The 20901-nt window shown below is 51.5% G+C and overlaps 1 protein-coding gene across 4 annotated transcripts in view; it reads right to left on the bottom strand.

Moving 5' to 3' along the window:
* FMNL2 (formin like 2) overlaps nt 1–20901 on the bottom strand; it is a 115334-nt gene that overhangs the window by 23765 nt on the left and 70668 nt on the right. For 3 of the 4 annotated variants that reach the window (XM_084209521.1, XM_084209523.1, XM_084209520.1), the window contains exons 3-8: nt 17565–17645; nt 14451–14527; nt 12587–12670; nt 10612–10764; nt 3407–3515; nt 1766–1842 (exon numbers count right to left, since the gene is read on the bottom strand). In XM_084209521.1, the coding sequence (XP_084065647.1) occupies nt 1766–1842; nt 3407–3515; nt 10612–10764; nt 12587–12670; nt 14451–14527; nt 17565–17645 (581 nt within the window). The remainder of the gene's footprint in view (nt 1–1765; nt 1843–3406; nt 3516–10611; nt 10765–12586; nt 12671–14450; nt 14528–17564; nt 17646–20901) is intronic. The other variant, XM_084209522.1, reaches the window with a different exon arrangement.

Genomic DNA, 20901 nt, shown 5'->3' on the forward strand with positions numbered 1-20901 from the left:
TTTACAGCCCCACACACACACTCTGCAGGAACACAGGCTGCTGGAGCAGGTCCTTCCCCTCAAGAATCAGCAATCTGAGCTGATTCTCAGCAGTGAAGCAGAGAGAAAACGAGATCACTGAGGGAAAAACATGCAGCAAACTCTGTGTAACCCTCGTGGAAATCATCCACAGTATTTCCTTCCAGGATTCCTGGAAAACAAAAGACTTTCTGGGCAGCTGAGCTCTGAGCAGAGGCAAACCATGCACACACAGAAAAAAATTAGTCCCATGCTCAAGCAGTGACTCAAAGCAGATGTTACAGAACAAGAAATACCTTGTGGGCCCTCAAAGGGTCAGGGTTATCTTTGGAAAGCAGAAAAAATGGTCACTTCCCTAGGAAATTTTAAATGGAATGTTCAATTCTGCCTCCTCGAGGGTTTGTAGTTTTATTTTCCTCCTGGCACAAGAGGAACTTGCAGGGTTGCTCAGGATCAAGGGGACCTGCTGCAATATTCCCTCCATGGGGAGGGATGGAGATCCCTGGGGCTGGAGCTCTGCCCTCTCCTTGGGGCCAGCACAATTCCCTGGAGCTGCTGCTCCCCTGGGCACACCCCAGCCAGCCCTGAGCCCCAAACCTCACAGGGCTCCCCAGGGCTGAGACAAACCCAGCCTGGGCTGGAGCAGGGCTCAGCCCCCAGACTGCTCCAGCCACACTGCACAGCAGCTTGGCTGTCCCCAGAAAACAAATAACCCACTTCTCCCAAAAGGGGAAACCTGGGCTCTCCCCCTGATCTCCAGGCACTGGAAAATGGTAACAATGATGCTAAAAAGCAATGATTAAAAATGATGATAAAAACTGATGATAAAAATTATAAAACCAATAAACTTCTCATTTATTCTCGGCTTGCTGACTTGAGGCTGAATAAAAGAAAGAAGGAAGAAGCTGCTTCCCTCAGGACAGGATTCCTGCTCCCAGCCTCAGGAACTCCCAGGCTGGGAATGCACATCCTGAGAGGTTATCAGCTCAGCCCCCTGGTTCACCTCTCCTTGGAAACATCTCTGTGCCAGAGCTGGGCTGGTGGGACCTGCCAGGGCTCAGAGCTCCAGGATCTGCTGGAGGAGGGATCCCAGGGATGTGTGAGGGAGCAGGGACGTGGAATCACCAGCAGCAACACTGAGGAGTTCCAGCATCCATTACTGGAACCTGACCCAGAGCAGAAGGGAAACCCTCTCCCAGAGAAATTCCAAGCTAAGGATCCTGGATAACATTTCCTAAAGAAGATTTTCCCTCTCCTCAGGAAATCCCCCATGAAGCTGCTCATTGCCACTGGGGTTTCCCTGCAATGAACGGAGCAGGGCTCCAGCAGCCAAATTTCAGCTGAATCCCAAAATTCCAGAATGGTTTGGGTGGGAAGGAGGTTAAAGACGATCCAGGGCCACCCCTGCCACGGCAGGGACACCTCCCCCTGTCCCAGGCTGCTCCAGCCTGGCTTGGGCACTGCCAGGGATCCAGGGGCAGCCCCAGCTGCTCTGGCAATCCCAGCCCAGCCAGGAATTCCCAGTTCCCAGTGTCCCACCTGCACCCACCCTCCTTCAGCCTGGAGCCATAACTACAGTGGAGAAGCAGCAGCTTCTGGAAGCACAGGAATGAGACACCCACTGCTGCTTTACCTGCCCCCTGATCCCGAGCAAGGCTGGTTCCTGCTCCGGATGCCCCTCTGGAAGCCCTTTCCAAGCCCTCTGTACTCACCTGCTGTTCCAGCCCTGGGAGCCAGAGGAGCCTACCTGGGGTTCTTGTTGTTCAGGCTCAGTGCAATCTCATTGACGGCGTGAGGGTGGGACATCACCATGTTGAACCCATACTGGAGGAGAAGGGACAGTCCTGCCTCAGCCTGGCCCCAGATCCCACCAGCCCCACCAACCCCACTGACCCCACCAACCCCAAAAACCCCACCAACCCCACCAATCCCACCAACCCCACCAACCCCACCTATCCCACCAATCCCACCAACCCCACCAACCCCACCAACCCCACCGACCCCACTGACCCCATTTTATATTTCTATAAAATGATAATCTATAAATTTATTTATAACTTTTAATATTAGACTACATATACTATAATAGTATATATACTATTACAATAGATACACTATATATATATACTGTATATATAGTATACAATATTATTACTATATAATAGAGTATAATGACTATACTATATTATACTATAATAGTATATATACTGTTATAATATATACACTATATATATTCTATACATAATTATATAGATTATATATATGGTGTGTGTATATATATTCTATATAATTATATATATTATATATATATAGTAGTAGTATACTATTATATACTACTATATACTATAGTATACTGCAGTATATATACTATATAGTATATATATAATATTATATATATACTATATATATACTATATAGTGTATATATATATGATATAAATATATATAGTAGTAGTATACTGTTATATACTACTATATACTATAGTATATTGCAGTATATATACTATATAGTATATATACACTGCTATATATACTATATACTATAGTATATATAGCAGTATATAATATAGTATATAGTATTAGTATAGTATAATAATAGTAATATATACTATATTATATACTAGTATAAATAGCAGTATATAATAGTGTAACACTACTATGGGTACTACAATAGTATGCTATAATACACTCCAGACTAATTAAAACCTAATTAGCTGCATGTCCTAATGAACAGGAGCTGGCCAGACACACCCACGCCCTTCCCTCAATCCCTGCCTCCCATCCCTGTGTGCCAATCCTCAGTGTTTGACGGGAATTTCCCCATGGATCCCCATGGATCCCCGTGGATTCCTGTGGATTCCCATGGATCCCCATGGATTCCCATGGATTCCCATGGATTTGATCCGGCCTGACACACCCACACCCTTCCCTCAATCCCTGCCTCCCATCCCTGTGCGCCATTCCTCGGCGTTTGACGGGAATTTCCCCATGGATTCCCATGGATCCCCATGGATTCCCGTGGATTCCTGTGGATCCCCATGGATCCCCATGGATTCCCATGGATCCCCGTGGATCCCCATGGATTCCCATGGATCCCCGTGGATCCCCGTGGATCCCCTTGGATCCCCATGGATCCCCCTGGATCCCCGTGGATCCCCTTGGATCCCCATGGATTCCCCTGGATCCCCATGGATCCCCATGGATTCCCCTGGATTCCCATGGATTCCCCTGGATTCCCATGGATTTCCATAGATTCCCCTGGATTCCCATGGATCCCCATGGATTCCCATGGATTCCCATGGATTCCCCTGGATCCCCGTGGATTCCCATGGATCCCCATGGATCCCCCTGGATCCCGGTGGATCTGACCCCGAACCCCTCAGGCTCACCTGGTAGTTCATGATGGCGCGCAGGCACATGATGCAGACGTGCACGTCGTCCTTCTTGCTGACCAGCCGCGAGTTCTTCAGCGTCCTGCGGCTGGGCAGCGTGCTGTACCTGCCAACACATCCCTGTCAGCCCAGGGATGTGGGAATGCCACCCAGGGCACGGGGACAGCAGCAAACCCCGCGGGATGCAGGAGGGAGAGGAGAGCTCCTGGCAGGGATGAGCCTGCGGGGGTTCGGCTGCACAGGAGCTGCACCTCGGCCCCTCCCGCCAGCCAGGGCACAGGGAATATTCCCAGAGACACTGGGACGGGAATAGCACACTGGGGCACCGGGACTGCCTGCCCCAGCCCTGAAAATTCCCCCTTCAAATCCACAAAAAGGCAGGAAGAAGGAATGCCACACCAGTTTTTCATACTTTTTGGCTCATCCCTGCAAATTCCCTGTTCAAATCCACGATAAAAGCAGGAACAGGGAATACCACACCAGCTTTTCATACTTCTTCCTGGCACATCCCTGAAAATTCCTGGTTTAAGTCCATGATAAAAGCAGGAGCAGGGAATACCACACTGGTTTATTGTGACTCCCTGCCTCATCCCTGCAAATTTCCTGTTTAAATCCACTATAAAAACACAATACCACACCAGTTTTTTATACTTCTTGGCTCATCCCTGCAAATTCCTGATTTAAATCCATGATAAAAGCAGGAACAGGGAATATCACACCAGTTTTTCATACTTCTTCCTGGCTCATCCCTGCAAATTTCCCTGTGTAAATCCACAAAAAACCGCAAGGACAGGGAATACCACACTGGTTTGTTGTGACTCCCTGCCTCACCCCTGAAAATTCCTGGTTCAAATCCATGATAAAAGCAGGAACAGGGAATGCCACAGCAGTTTTTTATACCTCTTGGCTCATCCCTGTAAATTCTCTGTTTAAATCCATAAAAAAGCAGGAACAGGGAATAGCACAGCAGTTTATTGTGACTTCCTGGCCCATCCCTGCAAATTCCCCATTTTTTAAATGCACAGCCCAAGAGGAGCAAGGTGCCACACCAGGGCTGGGTGCTCCCTGTGCCCACCCTGCCACAATTCCCAGCTCCCACAATCCCTGCCCTGGGCTTTTCCTTCCCTGCCCAGATGAAAGGAATCCCCAAATCCAAAGCAGGATTCTGTCAAAGCAGTTTTTCCTTTTTTTTTTTTTCCATCCATAAATATGAATGCATCCATCAGCTCAGGGCACTGCAGGATTTTGGGAAACGTGACCCAGTTTGGGATCAGCACTCCATATTAACTAGTGTATAAAGTGTAACAAGCAGATTAAAAAATAAAAATAGAATAAATTAAACATTTGCCATTGAATAGTAATTAAAATAATTATAAAAGAATTATAAAAGAAATTATAAGTTATAAAATAAAGTATAATTATAAAGGAGTTTATATTATATTTAGTTTTTAGTCTGGAGGGGTTGGAGCACTGGAGCTGAATTTTGGGAGCAGCACAGGAGGAGGCTGCTGGCCCCAAGCCCTGCTCCTGCACCTGGATATTTGGGATGCTCCTGTGGGAATGGGGCTGCCAGGGCTGTCCCACATCCCCTTGGATCAGCTCTGGGCCCTCCTGTCCCAAATGTCCCCTCCCCAGTCACAGCAGGAGCTGAGGGACCCCAGACTGGGAATCTGAACTGGGAAGTGTGGAAGCACCTCCAGGGCAGCCTGGACAATGTGCACCACCCCAGACCTGCCCATCCCACACATTCACCCCACCAGGGGTGAAAAACACAGAAATTAAAAAAAAAAAAAAAAGGTTTTAAAGTATTTTTAGCCCCACAGAGAGAGTTCCTACACTGGTTTATCTCAGATTTAAATTATGAAGGGCTGCAGAATTATTTTCCATACATTTTAAATCAGATTAATGAGATTTTTATCATGCTGCTGTTGGAAGAAAAATAATTTCCTCAGTGCCTGGTGAATCCCTGAACTTCAGAACTGAAGCATCCTCCAGTTCTGTTGGCTCTAAGAAATGGGGAGAAGTCTCCTTAAACAACAGAAATGACCATAAACCCAGATTTTGGTATTTCCAGGTGCTTGGAAAAACAGGATTGGGAAGCAAGGACACTCCAGCATGTCCAGCATGGGTCAGACCTGCCTGGATCCAACCTCGTGGGGGGAACCCTCCCAAGCTGAGATGTCCCTCCTGAACCTCTCCACACCTGGGTGGCGTTCCAGGCCAAACTGGGAGAGCTGGGAATGCTCCCCTGGATCCAGGGAGAGCTTCCAGCACATTCCAGGGCCTGCAGGGGCTCCAGGAGAGCTGCAGAGGGACTGGGGACAAGGGATGGAGGGACAGGAGCCAGGGAATGGCTCCCAGTGCCAGAGGGCAGGGCTGGGTGGGAGATTGGGAACTGGGAATTGCTGGCTGGGCTGGGATTGCCAGAGCAGCTGGGGCTGCCCCTGGATCCCTGGCAGTGCCCAAGGCCAGGCTGGAGCAGCCTGGGACAGGGGAAGGTGTCCCTGCCATGGGATGGGATGGGATGGGATGGGATGGGATGGGATGGGATGGGATGGGATGGGATGGGATGGGATGGGATGGGATGGGATGGGATGGGCTCATTCCAAATGCTTCTGGAACATGCCCAGGGAGGAGAGTCCATCCAGGGCTTGGGCAGTGCCCAGGGCAGTTCTGCTCCTGCCCAGGTGGAATTTCCTGGGCTCAGTTCCTGCCCCCAGGACACAGTCCAGGTGGGACCTGGCCCTGGGAATGCCCTGAGAGCTCCTGAGCTGAGCCAGCCCCAGGACACAGGGAATCCTGCCCTGGCCCCCAGCAGGTGTGGCTCCTTCCCAGAGCCTCCAGAACCAAGCTCCATGAGGATTTTGGCTGCAGGAGCCCCAGAAGGTGGCTCTGGCCCTGGAATTGCAGCTCAGGAGGCTTTTCCCCGTGTCTGCAGCCATGCCAAGGCTCCCTGATGGTTCTGGTTGCTCCCCAAGGTGGGGCAGCTCCCACACCTCCCTGGTGCTGCTCCAGCCAGGGAAGGGCTGGATGGATGCTGAGCTTCTCCTGCTTTTCCTTCACCCCTGGCTCCCCAGGGCTTGGCCCAGCAGCTGGAGGACTGGTTGGGTTTGATTTCCTGTCTGCTGCAGGTCCCAGATGATGTCACCCCCAGGATATTTATCCTGCTAATTAAAGTCAGATGGTTCCTCTTTCATTTCCACGGCCCCTCCTTGGAAGGGGAACCACAAAACCTTTCCCCTGCAAAGGAGCAGGAGCTGGGAAGCTGAGCCCAGAAGCCCCTGCAGAGGGGAAGGGTCTGCAAGGGGGTGGCACATGGGGGCAGGGAGCTGACCCAGAGATTTGGGGTGAGGAGGATGAGGAAGGGAGCGGGATTTCATCAGCATCGTGGGAAAACCAACAAGCAGCGAAGCCAGGGCTGATCCTGGGCTGGAATACAGAGCCTGGGGTTCTGTTCCTCACCCAGATCTGACAGAAAAACGTTTCTGTTAAAGAATAATTAAATAATCTTTTTATATTCTAGGGCCACGGAGCTGCTGCAGGGCTGGAGCCCCTCTGGAGCCAGCCTGGGAGAGCTGGGAATGTTCCCCTGGAGAAGGGAAGGCTCCAGGCAGAGCTCAGAGCCCCTGGCAGGGCCTGGAGGGGCTCCAGGAGAGCTGCAGAGGGACTGGGGACAAGGGACAGAGGGACAGGAGCCAGGGAATGGCTCCCAGTGCCAGAGGGCAGGGATGGGTGGGAGATTGGGAACTGGGAATTCCTGGCTGGGCTGCGATTGCCAGAACAGCTGTGGCTGCCCCTGGATCCTCAAGGCCAGGCTGGAGCAGCCTGGGACAGTGGGAGGAAGGTTGGAATTCAGTCCCAAACCCTCCTGGAATTCCAGGACGTGCCCACTGCAGCGGTGCAGACTGAATGCCGCAATTTATCACAAATCACAGCTGATTTCTCCCATCATTTTCACCTTTTTAGCTGCTAAGAAATACCCTGTCCTCCCCTGGCTCCCAGCAGAGCAGCCCAGGGTGGCTCTCACAGAGATGAGGAGCTGAAATTTGTCGGCTTTGGGTTCCATCCCTGCAATTCTGGGTGGTGGGTTGGGAACTGTGGGGTTTGTATCAACTGACAGCAAAGATTTCCTTCAGAAAGGAAGGTTTTGGCTCATCCCAGAGGTTTGGGATTTCTCTGACCTGCTGGGGCTGCTCACAAAGATGTTCTGGTCCATGAGGAAGTCTCTGACAGAAGGGTGACTCCCCCAGGCCCCTGAGCAGTGAAAGTGTCACTGGCAAAGCCCAAACTCAGTGCCTGCAGCTCCCCAAACCGTGTCACATGTAAGCCCCATCATCAAAGCCCATTTCTGGATTTGCCTGGATCATTCTCTCCTCACAGACTCGACAGATTCCAGAGGAAGAACTGAAGTTTCTCAGTTCAGCCCACATGAAAACTCCAATATTTTCCTCAGAAGAAAGGGAATTTCTAATGGGCTGGGACGCTGCAAAGCCTGCATGAATATTTATCTGACAGCAGAGTCTGGCTCTCAGTAAAGCTCCCTCTCCCAAAAAAGCAGCAGCGAAATCCCCCAAGGTTCTTCCCCCTTTTTCATCCTCCTGCCCTCATTCTGGTGTCGGTTTCCCAAATCCCTGTGCCTCCTCTTAAGGAAAAACCCCTCTCAGTTGCCAGGGAAACAGGGAGCAGGGAATTGGCAGCTCCAGCACTGCTGAGGAGCTGCAGGGAGGCAGCTGGGGCTGGAATTAGGGAGGGAAGGTCCTGGAGCAGGGACAGAGCTCTGCCCACCCCGGCCAGCTCCCGAATTCTGCATTATCCTGCCGAGATCCTCTCAGCCTTCTCCCTCCTGCTCCAAACCTTCCAGCCCAGCTGGGATGGGCCCAGCCCAGTGTCCCTGCCCGTGGAATGGGACGAGTCCAAACCCTCCCAACCCAACCCAGCCTGGGATTCTGGGGTTCCTTCCTCCCACCGCACAGCTTCCACCATTCCACGAGTTTCCACACAGCCTGGCTGCCCACACATGCCAAAAAATCTCATTTATCACTCAGAGATGGGGCAGAACCTCCTGGTTTTGCCCAAAAAAACCCCCCCTGCACCCCCTCCTCAGCTGAGCACCTGCCTTGTTCTGGGGAGAAGATTCTCCTTCAGTTCACCAGCATTTACGTGTATTGTATATTTATAATATACAATTGTATATCATTGTATATTGTATATTTATATTGTATTGTATATTTATAACGAATTGTATATTTATAATATACAATATTATAATCATAAAGATGACAGTTCAAAAATTGTAATAACAAAAAACCCCTCCCTTCTTAAAAATCTCTCACCTACCTTTAGCTTTCAGGGATTTTTTTAACTCACACACAATCCCTAGCTATTTAAAAATAACATTTTAAAAAATGTTGTTATTTTAAAAAAATAGACCTTTAAAAAAACAGGTATTTTTAAAAGATACACTTTTTAAAAAATGCCCATTTAAAAGAATATTAAAACTGCAGATTTTAAAACACGGATTTAAGGGAAAAAGCCCTCCAAAACCCATTCCAAAAACGCTGCCCCAGCACTAAGATGGCTCCGGAGGCAGGAGGAAAATTTTGGCTGGAAAACTCTGTCAGGTCCCATTTCCGCGGCAGTTTCGGCTATGAGCAAAGCCTCTATTTATAACAAAAAGGGGAAACGAGAGGCACAAGGACTAAAAGCTCTAAGTTTAGCTATCAAACACAGCTATTTGCACCCTGATAAGGAGAAGCCAGCTCCTGCTCCCATGCCAGCCGTTTCCCTCTCGCGGAAATCCCGCTCTGCGGAAGCCAACCGGGCTGGGAACCGGCAGGTGCCAACCCCACCAAGGGACGGATCCGGCTCCCTTCTGCTGGGCCGGGGCTGTCCCAGCCCGTGTGGCCCCACGTGCCCGTGGCATGGCAGCAGGGCTGGCCCCGGGGCTCTCTCCGTGCCCGGGGACGGAGCCCACTGGCACTTACGGGGTTTTCCGGGCGGCAGCGCCATCGGCGGAGCGCCAAGGGAAGCCGCTCCAGAGGCAGTCGGCTGCCAGGCAGCTGTGGCAGCGTTTGAGCTCAAGGTGGTCGGGCAGAGAAACCAGGCTGATGGGGTGTGAGAGGAGATGGGGGCAGCGTGGGAGAGGTGGGAAGGGCGGGAGAACGGACGGGAAGAGCGTCCGAGCGGGAAAAGAGAACGGAGGAGACGGTGAGAGGGAGATGCAGACAGGTGAGGAATGAAGGGAGATGTGAGAAAGGGAAAAGGGGGGAAGGAAATGAAGAGAAACAATGTAAGAGACATGTGAGGTATTCCTGAGTTAGGCACTCCTAATCCCAAGCACTCCTCCCGAGGACACGGCACCTCCTGCCAGCTCGGGCTCCGCCGCTCCTGGCAGAGCAATTCGGGAGCAAAGAACACCAAAACCACTAAGAAACCCTAAATCAGCTGGCCAGGGGATCCTGCTGCACTGCACAGCTGGGTTTCTTCCCCAGAGCTCTCCTCCTCTGCACTGCCTGAGGGCTGGGAATTAAATCTCCCAGGTTTGGAGCCATCCACATCGACCCCAGGGCCAAGGTCAGTGCCTGGCACAGCAAAAGCATTCCTGCTGGAAGGGAAAGGCTGGAGGTGACTCCAGGTTTGGACTCTGCTGTGCTCCCAGGGTTATGGAGCAGAACTCCATAAAAGCCAAAGGAAATCCCAAAGCATCCAGCACTCTGAGCTGCATCCTGAGTATCAGTACTGGGAGCTGAGGGTGGTGGTTGGAGTGGGGCACCCAAGGAATGGAAGAGAGGTGACTGCCACCCAATCCTGGGAAGTGATCCTGCCTTTTCCCTAAATAAAACTAAGAAAGAGGAATGTTGGGAAAGAGAGAGCCAAGCATGGAATGGTGGGAGGGTGACAGCAGCTTTGGGGGAGGGAAGTGGCCTTTCCAAAAGTGTCCCATTCATGGCAGCACGGAGGGAACATGCTGCTGGAAGAGAGGGGACAGGGGACGGGAGCCCCAGCCCGGCTGGGTCCGTGGGAATGCTGAGCGACACTCCGGAGACAAGGAACGGCGCAAGGAAACGCATCCCCAGCCCATCCTGCCCTCGGGAGGGATTCCTGCCCCTGAGAGGTGCCTCCACCTCAAACCCCCCTCCCTGCCGTGCCCGGGCTCGGGGCAGGGAGGGCAGAGCTGTCACACCACGCCCGGGGACGCGTACCGCAGCGTGGAGTGGCGGCCGGAGCGGGACACGCCGCTGCCCACCGGGGAGGGCAGGTTGCTGCCCCGGTGCAGGTCCTCGATGGAGCGGCTCCAGGGCTTGGACTTGTCCATGGAGCTCTCCACGCTGCTCTCCAGGCTCTCAAAGTCAAACCTGCAAGGAGAGGGAAATGCCATGTCCGGGTGAGGCGCGCGGAGCTCTCCTTCCCGCCGCGGGCTCTGCTGGAATCACAGAACCACTGCACAAAGCCAAAAGGCACAAAAGGAAAGGCAGAGATCTGCAGGACCATCAAATCCAAGTGATCCCCCAGCACTGGGGACGTCCCTTCCCACCCAGGCCATTCCAGGGTTCTGTGATCCCAGCAGGTGGAATAAGGATGGAAAAGGAGAGTTGTGGTGCTGGAGGGACATGGAAAAGTCCAGGGAAACAGGATGAGCTTCACAGGGGGAAGGAAAGTCCACAGCAGGTTCATTCAGGCTGGGAAAGCCCTCCAAGAGCACGGGATCCAACCATCCCCAGCCCTGCCCAGGGCACTGAATCCCTCAGGGACACACCCAAACAGCTCCAACATAAAACAAACCCAACACTGGCTGCTGGCTGAGGAATATCCCTGCCTGGAAGGAAAAGCTGGGAATCCTGGGGGCTCCCTCCAGGGAATCTCCATCAATCAGCTGTGCCAGCACCACTCTGGTGCCCTCCATCCCAGCTGGGCCCCACGAACCTCCCAGCACACTCAGATACCACCACAACCACCCCAGGTCCCCTGATCTCTGACTCCCTGCCCGTTGTTCTGCTACTCCAAGCAGGAATGGCTTGTTCCCCTTCCAGCTCCTGAGGTTATTACTCATGTTCCCCACGCGAGAGGGAAAAACCCAGCGAGCTCCTTGTATAAATTTAGGAAGAAAGGCTTTGTACAAACATCTCTTTTTGCTGTGCACGGTTTTTTCCAGTGGGTAACATTTGAAACCATAGGATTTTCCCTCATAAATTTTCCTGCAGCCCCACCACAAATCTCTTTTCTGGGCAGTGATGGACGTAAATCTGATGGCAGCCTTGCTAAAAATAAATTATCGGCTCTCCCCAGCTCGAGTTTCTACTCCAAAATTATCTTTAACCTAAGGCTTCTCTTTCATTTTTATAGGAAAAAAATCTGCTACGAAATCCTGAGTGAATGTGGATGAATTCCCCGTGCCTGGAGCTACCCACAGGCAGCCTGGATGGGGTTTGGAGCACCCTGGGGTTGGGGAGGCTCCCTGGCCATGGCAGGGATGGGCTTTAAGGTCCTCCCAACCCAAACCAGCCTGGGCTGATTCCATCATCATAAAACAAGGTCTCAGCTGAACATCTCCACTGAAAGCTGATTTTCTCCACTGGTTTTTCAGAGCCCATTTCATGATTTATGACCCAAACAACTAAACCTGATCCCAGCGTCCCAGACGTCAGAAAAACCCTCTTGTTTTGTTCCCAACTCCCCAAATGCCCTGGGACTGCTGCTGAGCAGTGCTGCAGCACATCTGGCCCTGGCTGCCACTGCTGGGAATCCCTGTGAGCACAGCAGGAACACAGAGCCCTGAGCCCCAAAACCAAAACCCATTTCCGAGGAGCCCTGCATCCTCCCACACACCAGCCCTGAGGTGCTCAGAGATAAAAAATATCAACAGAGATAAATAACCCCAAATTTTGAATTCAGGTTGGGTTTTTTTGGGGTTTCTTTTTGGTCTGCTGTGATGAAATAATTCCAAACTCACATCAAGGTTTCCTCAGCTCCCAGGCCCATGGAATTACTGAGGCTGGAAAAGACCAGAACCACCAAACGCTTCCATGCCCACCAAGCCACTTTTTGAAGAATTCCAGGGACTGTGACCCCACCATTGCCCTGGGCAGCCTGTTCAATGCTTGACCCCTTTGGAATGAAGGAATATTCCCTAAAATCCGCGTGTTTCCTGGCAGGAAATCCCAGGAATGTCTCACTCACGTGACTGCATACTGGGCAAAGGACAGGTACTCCACCAGGACATCCAGACCTTTGTTCTCCTCGTTCAGGAACTCCCTGACCCACCTGTGGGAGAGACACCAGACATTGGAGCCCTCCTGGGCCTTTGGCATTCCCTGGAATTCTCAGAAAAACCGGAGGCAGAGCCGCTGCAGCACTCTGGGTCCCACTCAGGGAAGAAAAAAAGGGTTTTCAGAATGATTTAGAGGACTTTAAAGAGTCCTTTAGAAGCCTTTCCAAAGGCACTGAAACGAGGGGGTTTTTGCAGCACTGTGAAGGTCAACTCCCAGCACAGGGACTTGGCTCGGTTTTTATCTCACCCTGATTTCCAGCAGGCTGTAAAAGCAGGAAAAGAATCTCTGATGGACACCCTGGCTGTACATTTAACAGCAATTTTGCCTCTTTTTTTTAAAAGGTGTTCACCTGTCACAGTGAATTCCGGCCCCTGGGTTTTGCAGAATAATTCAGGAAAGCCTGTTATGTTCCAAAGCTTGGAAAATGACAAGAAAAATCTGAAAATCCATCAAGTGAGGGGCTAAGTGAGGGGGAAAGGAACCTCAGCACAGCCCCAGCTCTTCTCTGAACCCCAGGTGGGGCAGCAAATCCCCTGGAGTGGCTGGGTGCCACTGGAATGAATCCAGGGAGGGAAGTGGGAATTCCAGGCTGATGGAGTGGGAATTCACCACCTCTGATTCTGCTCTTCAGGAGGGACATTTTTTATCATTTCCCCACGAAGATAACCAGCCTGGTGTTTCATGAAATGTGTTTTGCAAAGAGCCCCTCAGCCAGGGCCCCCAAGAAATGAGCACTAGGGCTGTGCCCTCTTTCCCTGCCAGCTTCCCCCTGCCCATCCCAAACCCAGGAGCACCCAGGGGTGCCTCCAGCCTCGGGGGGATCCCTGGGGCTGGAAAAGGAGGGAACCCCTGGCAGAGCTGTGGGATGGCAGCTCCAAGGAAGGGTCCCATGCCCACCCTGGGGCTGCAGCTCCTCCCACAGACTGAAATACCCCCATGGCCTCCCAGTCCCAGCAGAGTCCCAAAAACCCCTGGGCTGAGCTGCACACAGGGAGTGACCGTGGAGAAAAGCACTGGAACAGCTCCTGGCTGATGCCCCAGGGCTGGAGCAGCCTCTGGTCCCACAGGAAGGTGACACTGGTGGGAGCGAGGATGGGAAAGGGATGTCTGATAAATAACTAAACTGATAAAAATGAAACCCCTGGCAATTCCACTGCAGCAATCTGGGATGGATTTGCTGCTTTGTGGATAAATCCTGGCGCTGTTATTGCCAGCCAGGCTCCATGTTAAAGCTGTAAGACAGCAAGGGGGCTTGATACATACATTTATAGTTAAATTAAACATTTAAAAATAAAATAAATCAATATACATTTTAAAATTACCATTTATTAATTTTTATTTATTTATTTGTAATTATTATTTATTATTTAAAATTTATAAATTTATTAAATGTATATACTAATTTATCTATATTTTTTCTGGACACAGCTTCACTTTGACTGAGCAGGAGCTGACTCCAACCTTTCCTTAGCCCTCAGAAAAATGTGCATGAATCCATCAGGAAAGGATTAAAGCTGAATTATCCTCCTGAGATGCCCAGCTCCCCTTAACTAAGCCCATCAGGCTTTAATTAGCAATCAAGTGGCATCACTTATTGACATGCAAAGGGGTGTATTGTCAAAGACAGACACCTTTAGAATTCAAAAATTAATTATTAAATAATAAAAAATAAATTAATAAATAAAATCAGTTTTAAAATAAAATTAATAAAAATAGAAATAATAAAAAATGAAAAAAAATTAAATTGAACCAGAGGCATCACAAACTCTCACCCAATGTGGTTTGTCCTCAAGGAAATTTCCAGTTCTCGGAGCACCTGAGTCGACTCCTGGACTCGTCTCCTGAATTTCTGCAATGGAATGAGCAGCAAAAATAACAATTAGGCTCTATCAAAAAATATCAACATCTCACCCAGCACAGAGGGAATGAAGAAAACACGGGGGAAACTGAGAACTCCTCTAAATCCCCAGGAATGCAGCAACAACAGCCCAGCAGTCAACAAAAACCACGTGTGGAGAGATCCCTTCTGTTCCCAGGAACATCCTGGAGCTTCCAGGATTAAGGAAATTAAAAGCCTGGAGATAAATAAACATTTCCTTACAAGCCAAGCTTTGGTTTAACACCAAACTTTCTCCTGAAGGTTGCAGAGCCCCTGTGCTTTAGAAAACCTCAGTCCCATCTGGAGCAGGACTGGGGGATCCTCTTCTCCCTGCCCATGGGAAGGTGCTGAAACAGCTGGAGAAATCCCTCTGGAGCAGCTGTGTTGGCACATTCTCCTTCCTGAGCAAGGCAAAGGAGAGCCAGGTGGGTGAGGAGGGATGAGGGCAGGCTCAGGTGGGATAGTGGGAAGGAATTCCTGGATGTGAGAGGCCAGGTGGAGCAAAACCAGCGCCTCAATGGCAGCAGGGGCTGCAGTGGGATGAGCTCTCCCATCCCTGTGAAACCTTCAGCAGGAACTGCAGTGGGATGAGCTCTCCCATCCCTGTGAAACCTTAACTCCAGTGGGATGAGCTCTCCCATCCCTGTGAAACCTTAACTCCAGTGGGATGAGCTCTCCCATCCCTGTGAAACCTCAACTCCAGTGGGATGAGCTCTCCCATCCCTGTGAAACCTCAACTCCAGTGGGATGAGCTCTCCCATCCCTGTGAAACCTCAACTCCAGTGGGATGAGCTCTCCCATCCCTGTGGAAACCTTAACTCCAGTGGGATGAGCTCTCCCATCCCTTCCCCTGTCAGAGGGGCTGAGCAAAGGCTGTGGGTGATCTGGAGTGACCCAACCATGGGCAGGAAACCAGGGCAGTTATTTTTAGGCCCTTTGGGGTTGTCCTTTGTCACGGGAGCCCTGGATAAGAAAGGCTCCAATGTGAGCCCACGGAGCGAAGCCAAGCAGGGAACAATCTCCAAACCCTCCGGAGCAAAAGCACAAAGACCCCGTTCACCGGGCTGGGAAACATCCACACAGGGAAATGTCAGGGTTTCCTGGGAATGGCTCCCTGCTCCTGGCTGGGGGCTCCCAGCAGAGCAGTGTCAGAACCCAGGGCATCCCTCGGGCTGCCCTGCAGGGCTCCAGACCCTGGCAGGGGCTCAGAGCCTCGGCACGGGGTCAGAAACACCTGAGCCTTTGATTTCAGCCCCTGGAAACAATTCCCAGCTCTGTGTGAGGAGTTACAGCCACAAGGGTTTGAGTAGAGTGATAGTGAATTTGTCACAGGTGAAAAAGTGGAATTTTGGGGATTTGGGATGGGGGTTCAGTAGGCAAGATGGAGGAATCTGTCCTGTCCTTCTCCTCCTTGTGCCCATCTCCTGCTGGGATGGTGGCACTGCTGGATTGGTTTAGGGCACAGACAGACTGTCTGACACAGGGGACAGGGATTGGGAAATTATTGTCAATAAAGCACAGGCAGCTCTGAGTATAAAAAGCCAACAGCACCCCGAGGGCAGGGCCTGTGCCACAGCCAGACCTGCTGGACAGAGCTCAGCAGGGCAGGGAAAGAATGGAACAGACAAGGGAAAATAAACAGCCTTGGGAAGCAGAGCCAAGGAACCTCGACTCCTTCTTTGGTCAGCGGCTGGGAAAAAGACTTTTAATGCCTTGGGGCCATTTCAGCCACAGAAAGCCAAGATTGGGATCCCTGTGTGGCTCAAAGCCTTGTGGTTAACAGCCAGCTGTGCCGGGGTCCCACTGCCCCAGGATGGGCTGGGAGCACGGGGAGCAAGGGGCACCTTCCCCGTGCCATGAACAGCTGGGGCAGGATGGTGCTCTCCACAGGGAACACAGCTGGCATCACCGGGGGCACCACAGGGCAGGGATGCTGGGCACAGCCAGGCCAGGGCACCTGCTGGGCTCTGCTGCACTGCTGGGTGGGCTTCAGAGGCTCCTGGGGCTGTCACCGTGGAGGGAGCTGCTCCCTATGGATGGAGGTGATGCCTATGGATGGCCATGGATGGAGCAGACAGCATGGATGGAGCAGACAGCATGGATAGAGGTGATCCCCATGGATGGGAGATGACAGCATGGATAGAGGTGATCCCCATGGATGGGAGCTGATCACCATGGATGGGAGCTGATCACCATGGATGGAGATTTCACCATGGATGGAGCTGATCACCATAGAAGGACCTGATCCCCATGGATGGAGCTGTCATCATGGATGGAGATGACAGCACGGATAGAGGTGATCCCCATGGGTGGAGCTGTCACCGTGGATGGAGCTGACAGCATGGACAGAGGTGATCCCCATGGATGGAGCTGGTCCCTATGGATAGGAAGTGATGCCTATGGATGGCCATGGATGGAGCTGACAGCATGGATAGAGATGACAGCATGGATAGAGGTGATCCCCATGGATGGGAGATGATCACCATGGATGGAGCTGATCACCACAGAAAGAACTGATCTCCATGGATGGAGCTGATCCCCATGGATGGAGCTGACAGCACGGACAGAGATGATCCCCATGGATGGGAGATGATCCCCATGGATGGAGCTGTCACCATGAACCAACAGTGCACTCAGCTGCACTGAGCCTCTGCCAGGCAAATTCCCAGAGAAAAGGACTCAAAACTCGGACACCCCCTCCCAGGGGTGAGCAAAGGGCCATCAGACAGGGGTTTAGCCAAAGCCAGGCCTAGAGCCCAGCTCAGAGACCATTTGTCAGATTATTTACTGAACCAACATTATTAAAACAAGCTGTGCTACATGTCCTTGGCTTCCCAACATCTGCCCTCCTTCCCAAGCTGGAAAACTGCAGCAAATTCCCAATTTCTCTCTGCTTCTCCCTGAAACTTTCCACAGCATTTGCACAAAGGCAGGAAGGAACCTGGACCCCAGGACCATCCTGGCTGAGGAATGAGGGACAGGCAGGAGGAAACAGGATGCTCCTCACCTTCCTGGTCACTGCTGGGTCCAGATATCCCTTCAGCTTCTGGATATAAGTGTGTGGAGGATTCTTCACTTGGAATCTTTCCTGGAAAAGAGGCAGGAATAAACATCAGCTATTTTTCTGTATTTACCTTACCCAGAAAACACGTGCACCACATACATATTAAACAATATATATTTATAATAGATTCCCTTCCTAAGTGGATAATCTATGCATGCAATTAAAATAGATTTAAATGGATCTCGATATTTATATCAACAGTATAAAAAGACACCTTAAACATTCAGTGGGAATTGTGAATTTTAGTTGCACATCCATCTGAAGTTCCAGGGTTTCTGCTCAGCAGGATCGTGGGGAGGAAGGAGAAGGGTCAGGAGAGCAGTTGCATGCACCAACACAAAATCCTTTTTAATCACTTGGAAAAAACCTTTCCACTGTCCCAGGCTGCTCCAAGCCCTGTCCAGCCTGGCCTTGGGCACTGCCAGGGATGCAGGGGCAGCCAGAGCTGCTCTGGGAATTCCATTCCAGCCAGGAATTCCCAGTCTCCCATCCATCCCTGCCCTCTGGCAGTGGGAGCCATTCCTCAAGGTCCCAACTGCTCCTGCAGGGATCACTCAACTCCAGTCACAGATTTTGGTGCTGTTTTCTGAGAGCTCCCTGGTTTTGCCCTGCTTTCCCAGTGTCCAGCTGGGAGTTTATCCCACCAGAGCTGCAGTGGAACACGAGCTGTTCCCCGGGCAGTGTGCTGGGTCCAAACCTCCTCACAGCATTCCCAAACATTCCGATCCTACTCGTATCTTGGAAGAACTTTAAGCTATTCTGCCCCTTTCCCTGGAGGGAAGATCTCATCCCAATCTCCTGAAATTTCCTCTTTTATCTGAAGCCTCCCTTTATTAGGTCAGGATGCAGTCCTGACTGCATTATCCCCAGCTTATTCCAGAATGAACAGGACACTGCTGCCCAGTTACCAGAACTGTCTGAACACCACAAGTTCTTCCTGTTATTCTATCTTGCTGCTTGCTGGAAAAGAAGCAATCCATCCTGGCCAGCAGGAAAAAATGAAGGAGAAACTCTTCTGTGAGCTCCCCCAGCCCTGGTGGGAGCTCTGGAAGTCACGGAGCACTCATGGCTTTCCTCTTTTACAACTGGATTATTTTTCCACGCACCTCCACACGGCTCTGGAATTGGCATTTCCTATTTTATCTAAAAAACAGCCCAGAAAATGCAAAGTTCTTCCCTGAGGGTTCTTCTCTGGACAAAGTGACACCAGCAGGGTCTGCCCTGCTCCAGCCCCACGCCCACCATCGTGTGTTCTTCCTGGCTCTCTCGGGGATCCCTGGGGCCAGGCTCCCCTCAGTGGCTCCCAGGGGGCACACAGAGATTTCCTGGAAGCCCAGAGTGGTTTGGGCTGGAAGAGCCCTTAAGGATCCCCCAATTCCAGCCCCTGTCCTGGCAGCAGTGTCCCATCCCAACAATGCTCCACCTTCCCTCTCCCATTTATTCCCCCCTTTCTGCTGACAGAGCTGTGCTCAGTCCAATCCCCCAGAGCAGCTCTTCTGCTCTTATGGATTAATTCCCCTTCCCAAGTAATCCACCCTCTGCTGAAGTGACAGGAGCTGTAGTTTCCAGGAATTTAGGATTCCAGCTTTAATTGCCTGGAATCCTCAAAATGAAACGTTTCAAGAGACTCGAGGAGCACATTTAACAGTCTGGGATGCAGCTACTGGATGTTTTTGTTTATTTTCTTCAAACCTGGCTGCAATTATGTATTCATGTAATAATCTCTGCAGCAGCTTCGTGTAAAAAGATGTTGCTCATCCTTGTGGAGTGGAAATATTTGGATCCAAGGACTTTCCAGACGTTACCCACCAGCAGCACACACCAGCAAGGCTCCTACCTGAGGAGGATTCCTTGTGGTAAACATCTCCTAGGCCTGGAAACATTTTTACAACCCCCTCAAGTGTTTCTTTTTTGGAAAGCTAGGAGGGATTAGCCTTTAAAATTGCCCTTTGCTGGCTACGAGTCCTGTCTGGGTTCATGCAGCCTGGAGTGTTTTACATTAGAGGCTGATTAGGAAGCTGCAAGGGCCAGGCTGTGCAGCCTCCAGTCACCCTGGCTGTCTGGTCACAGCCACCCTCCTCCCAAAAATCTGACTGGGAGCTCCCAGGGGTTGGGAATGGAGCTGGCTGCAGGCTGATCTTCTGGAATCCACCAGGATCCTCTCCCGACCCTCCCTGGGAGCATCCCAGGGGTTGGGAATGGAGCTGGCTGCAGGCTGATCTTCTGGAATCCACCAGGATCCTCTCCTGACCCTCCTTGGGAGCATCCCAGGGGTTGGGAATGAAGCTGGCTGCAGGCTGATCTTCTGGAATCCACTGGAATCCTCTCCTGACCCTCCTTGGGAGCATCCCAGGGGTTGGGAGTGGAGCTGGCTGCAGGCTGATCTTCTGGAATCCACCAGGATCCTCTCCTGACCTTCCCTGGGAGCATCCCAGGGGTTGGGAGTGGAGCTGGCTGCAGGCTGATCTTCTGGAATCCAGCGGGATCCTCTCCTGACCCTCCCTGGGAGCCTCCCAACACCCACACTTCCCAAGGCACTGCTGTGCCTCAGAAACCATCATTAAAGAGTTAAAAATCCCTGCTTTTTTTGCTGTCAGCTCCTCCCCTCCACTTCTGGCAATTCCCACCCACTCCTTGGCCAGCTCTGCTTCCCAACCCAGGATTTAGCACCATCTGAGTGACGAGGCCGGGCATTTTCACCACACACAATAAAAAAGCCCCAAATCCGGATTGGAGCGGCCAAGCCTTGCTCAGCAAATGCTGCGGGGTGACATCACGACTGGGACGTGGTGGCTTCCCTGGATTGAGCCATTCAGACACAACAAAGTTCCTAAATCCCGGTGGAACCCTTTTTATCTCCCCTCCGTGACTGCTGCGAGCTGCAGCTTTATCTGCAGGCTGAAAGGACAGGGGCAGGGAGCAGCAGGGACTGCACACCGCCTTTGTCAGCCACCTGCAGAGCAAACCAGCCTAATTCCCAAGGATAAAGGTCCTTTCTGCCTTGGAAAACCCCTGAGGAGGGGTGTGGGAAGGCGGGATGGAAGAGCACAGGGAATGCAAGGACAGAGAGCAATGAGATGAGCTGGGCACAGCACCTTCCTTTGGGGGATAAATGGGGAGGATTCACTGGGATTAAATCCTGAGAGGGACTGGGGACAAGGGACAGAGGGACAGGAGCCAGGGAATGGCTCCCAGTGCCAGAGGGCAGGGATGGATGGGGGACTGGGAACTGGGAATTCCTGGCTGGGCTGGGATTGCCAGAGCAGCTGGGGCTGCCCCT

The sequence above is a fragment of the Fringilla coelebs genome, assembly GCF_963513975.1.
Source record: "Fringilla coelebs genome assembly, chromosome: 7".
NCBI lineage: Eukaryota > Metazoa > Chordata > Aves > Passeriformes > Fringillidae > Fringilla > Fringilla coelebs.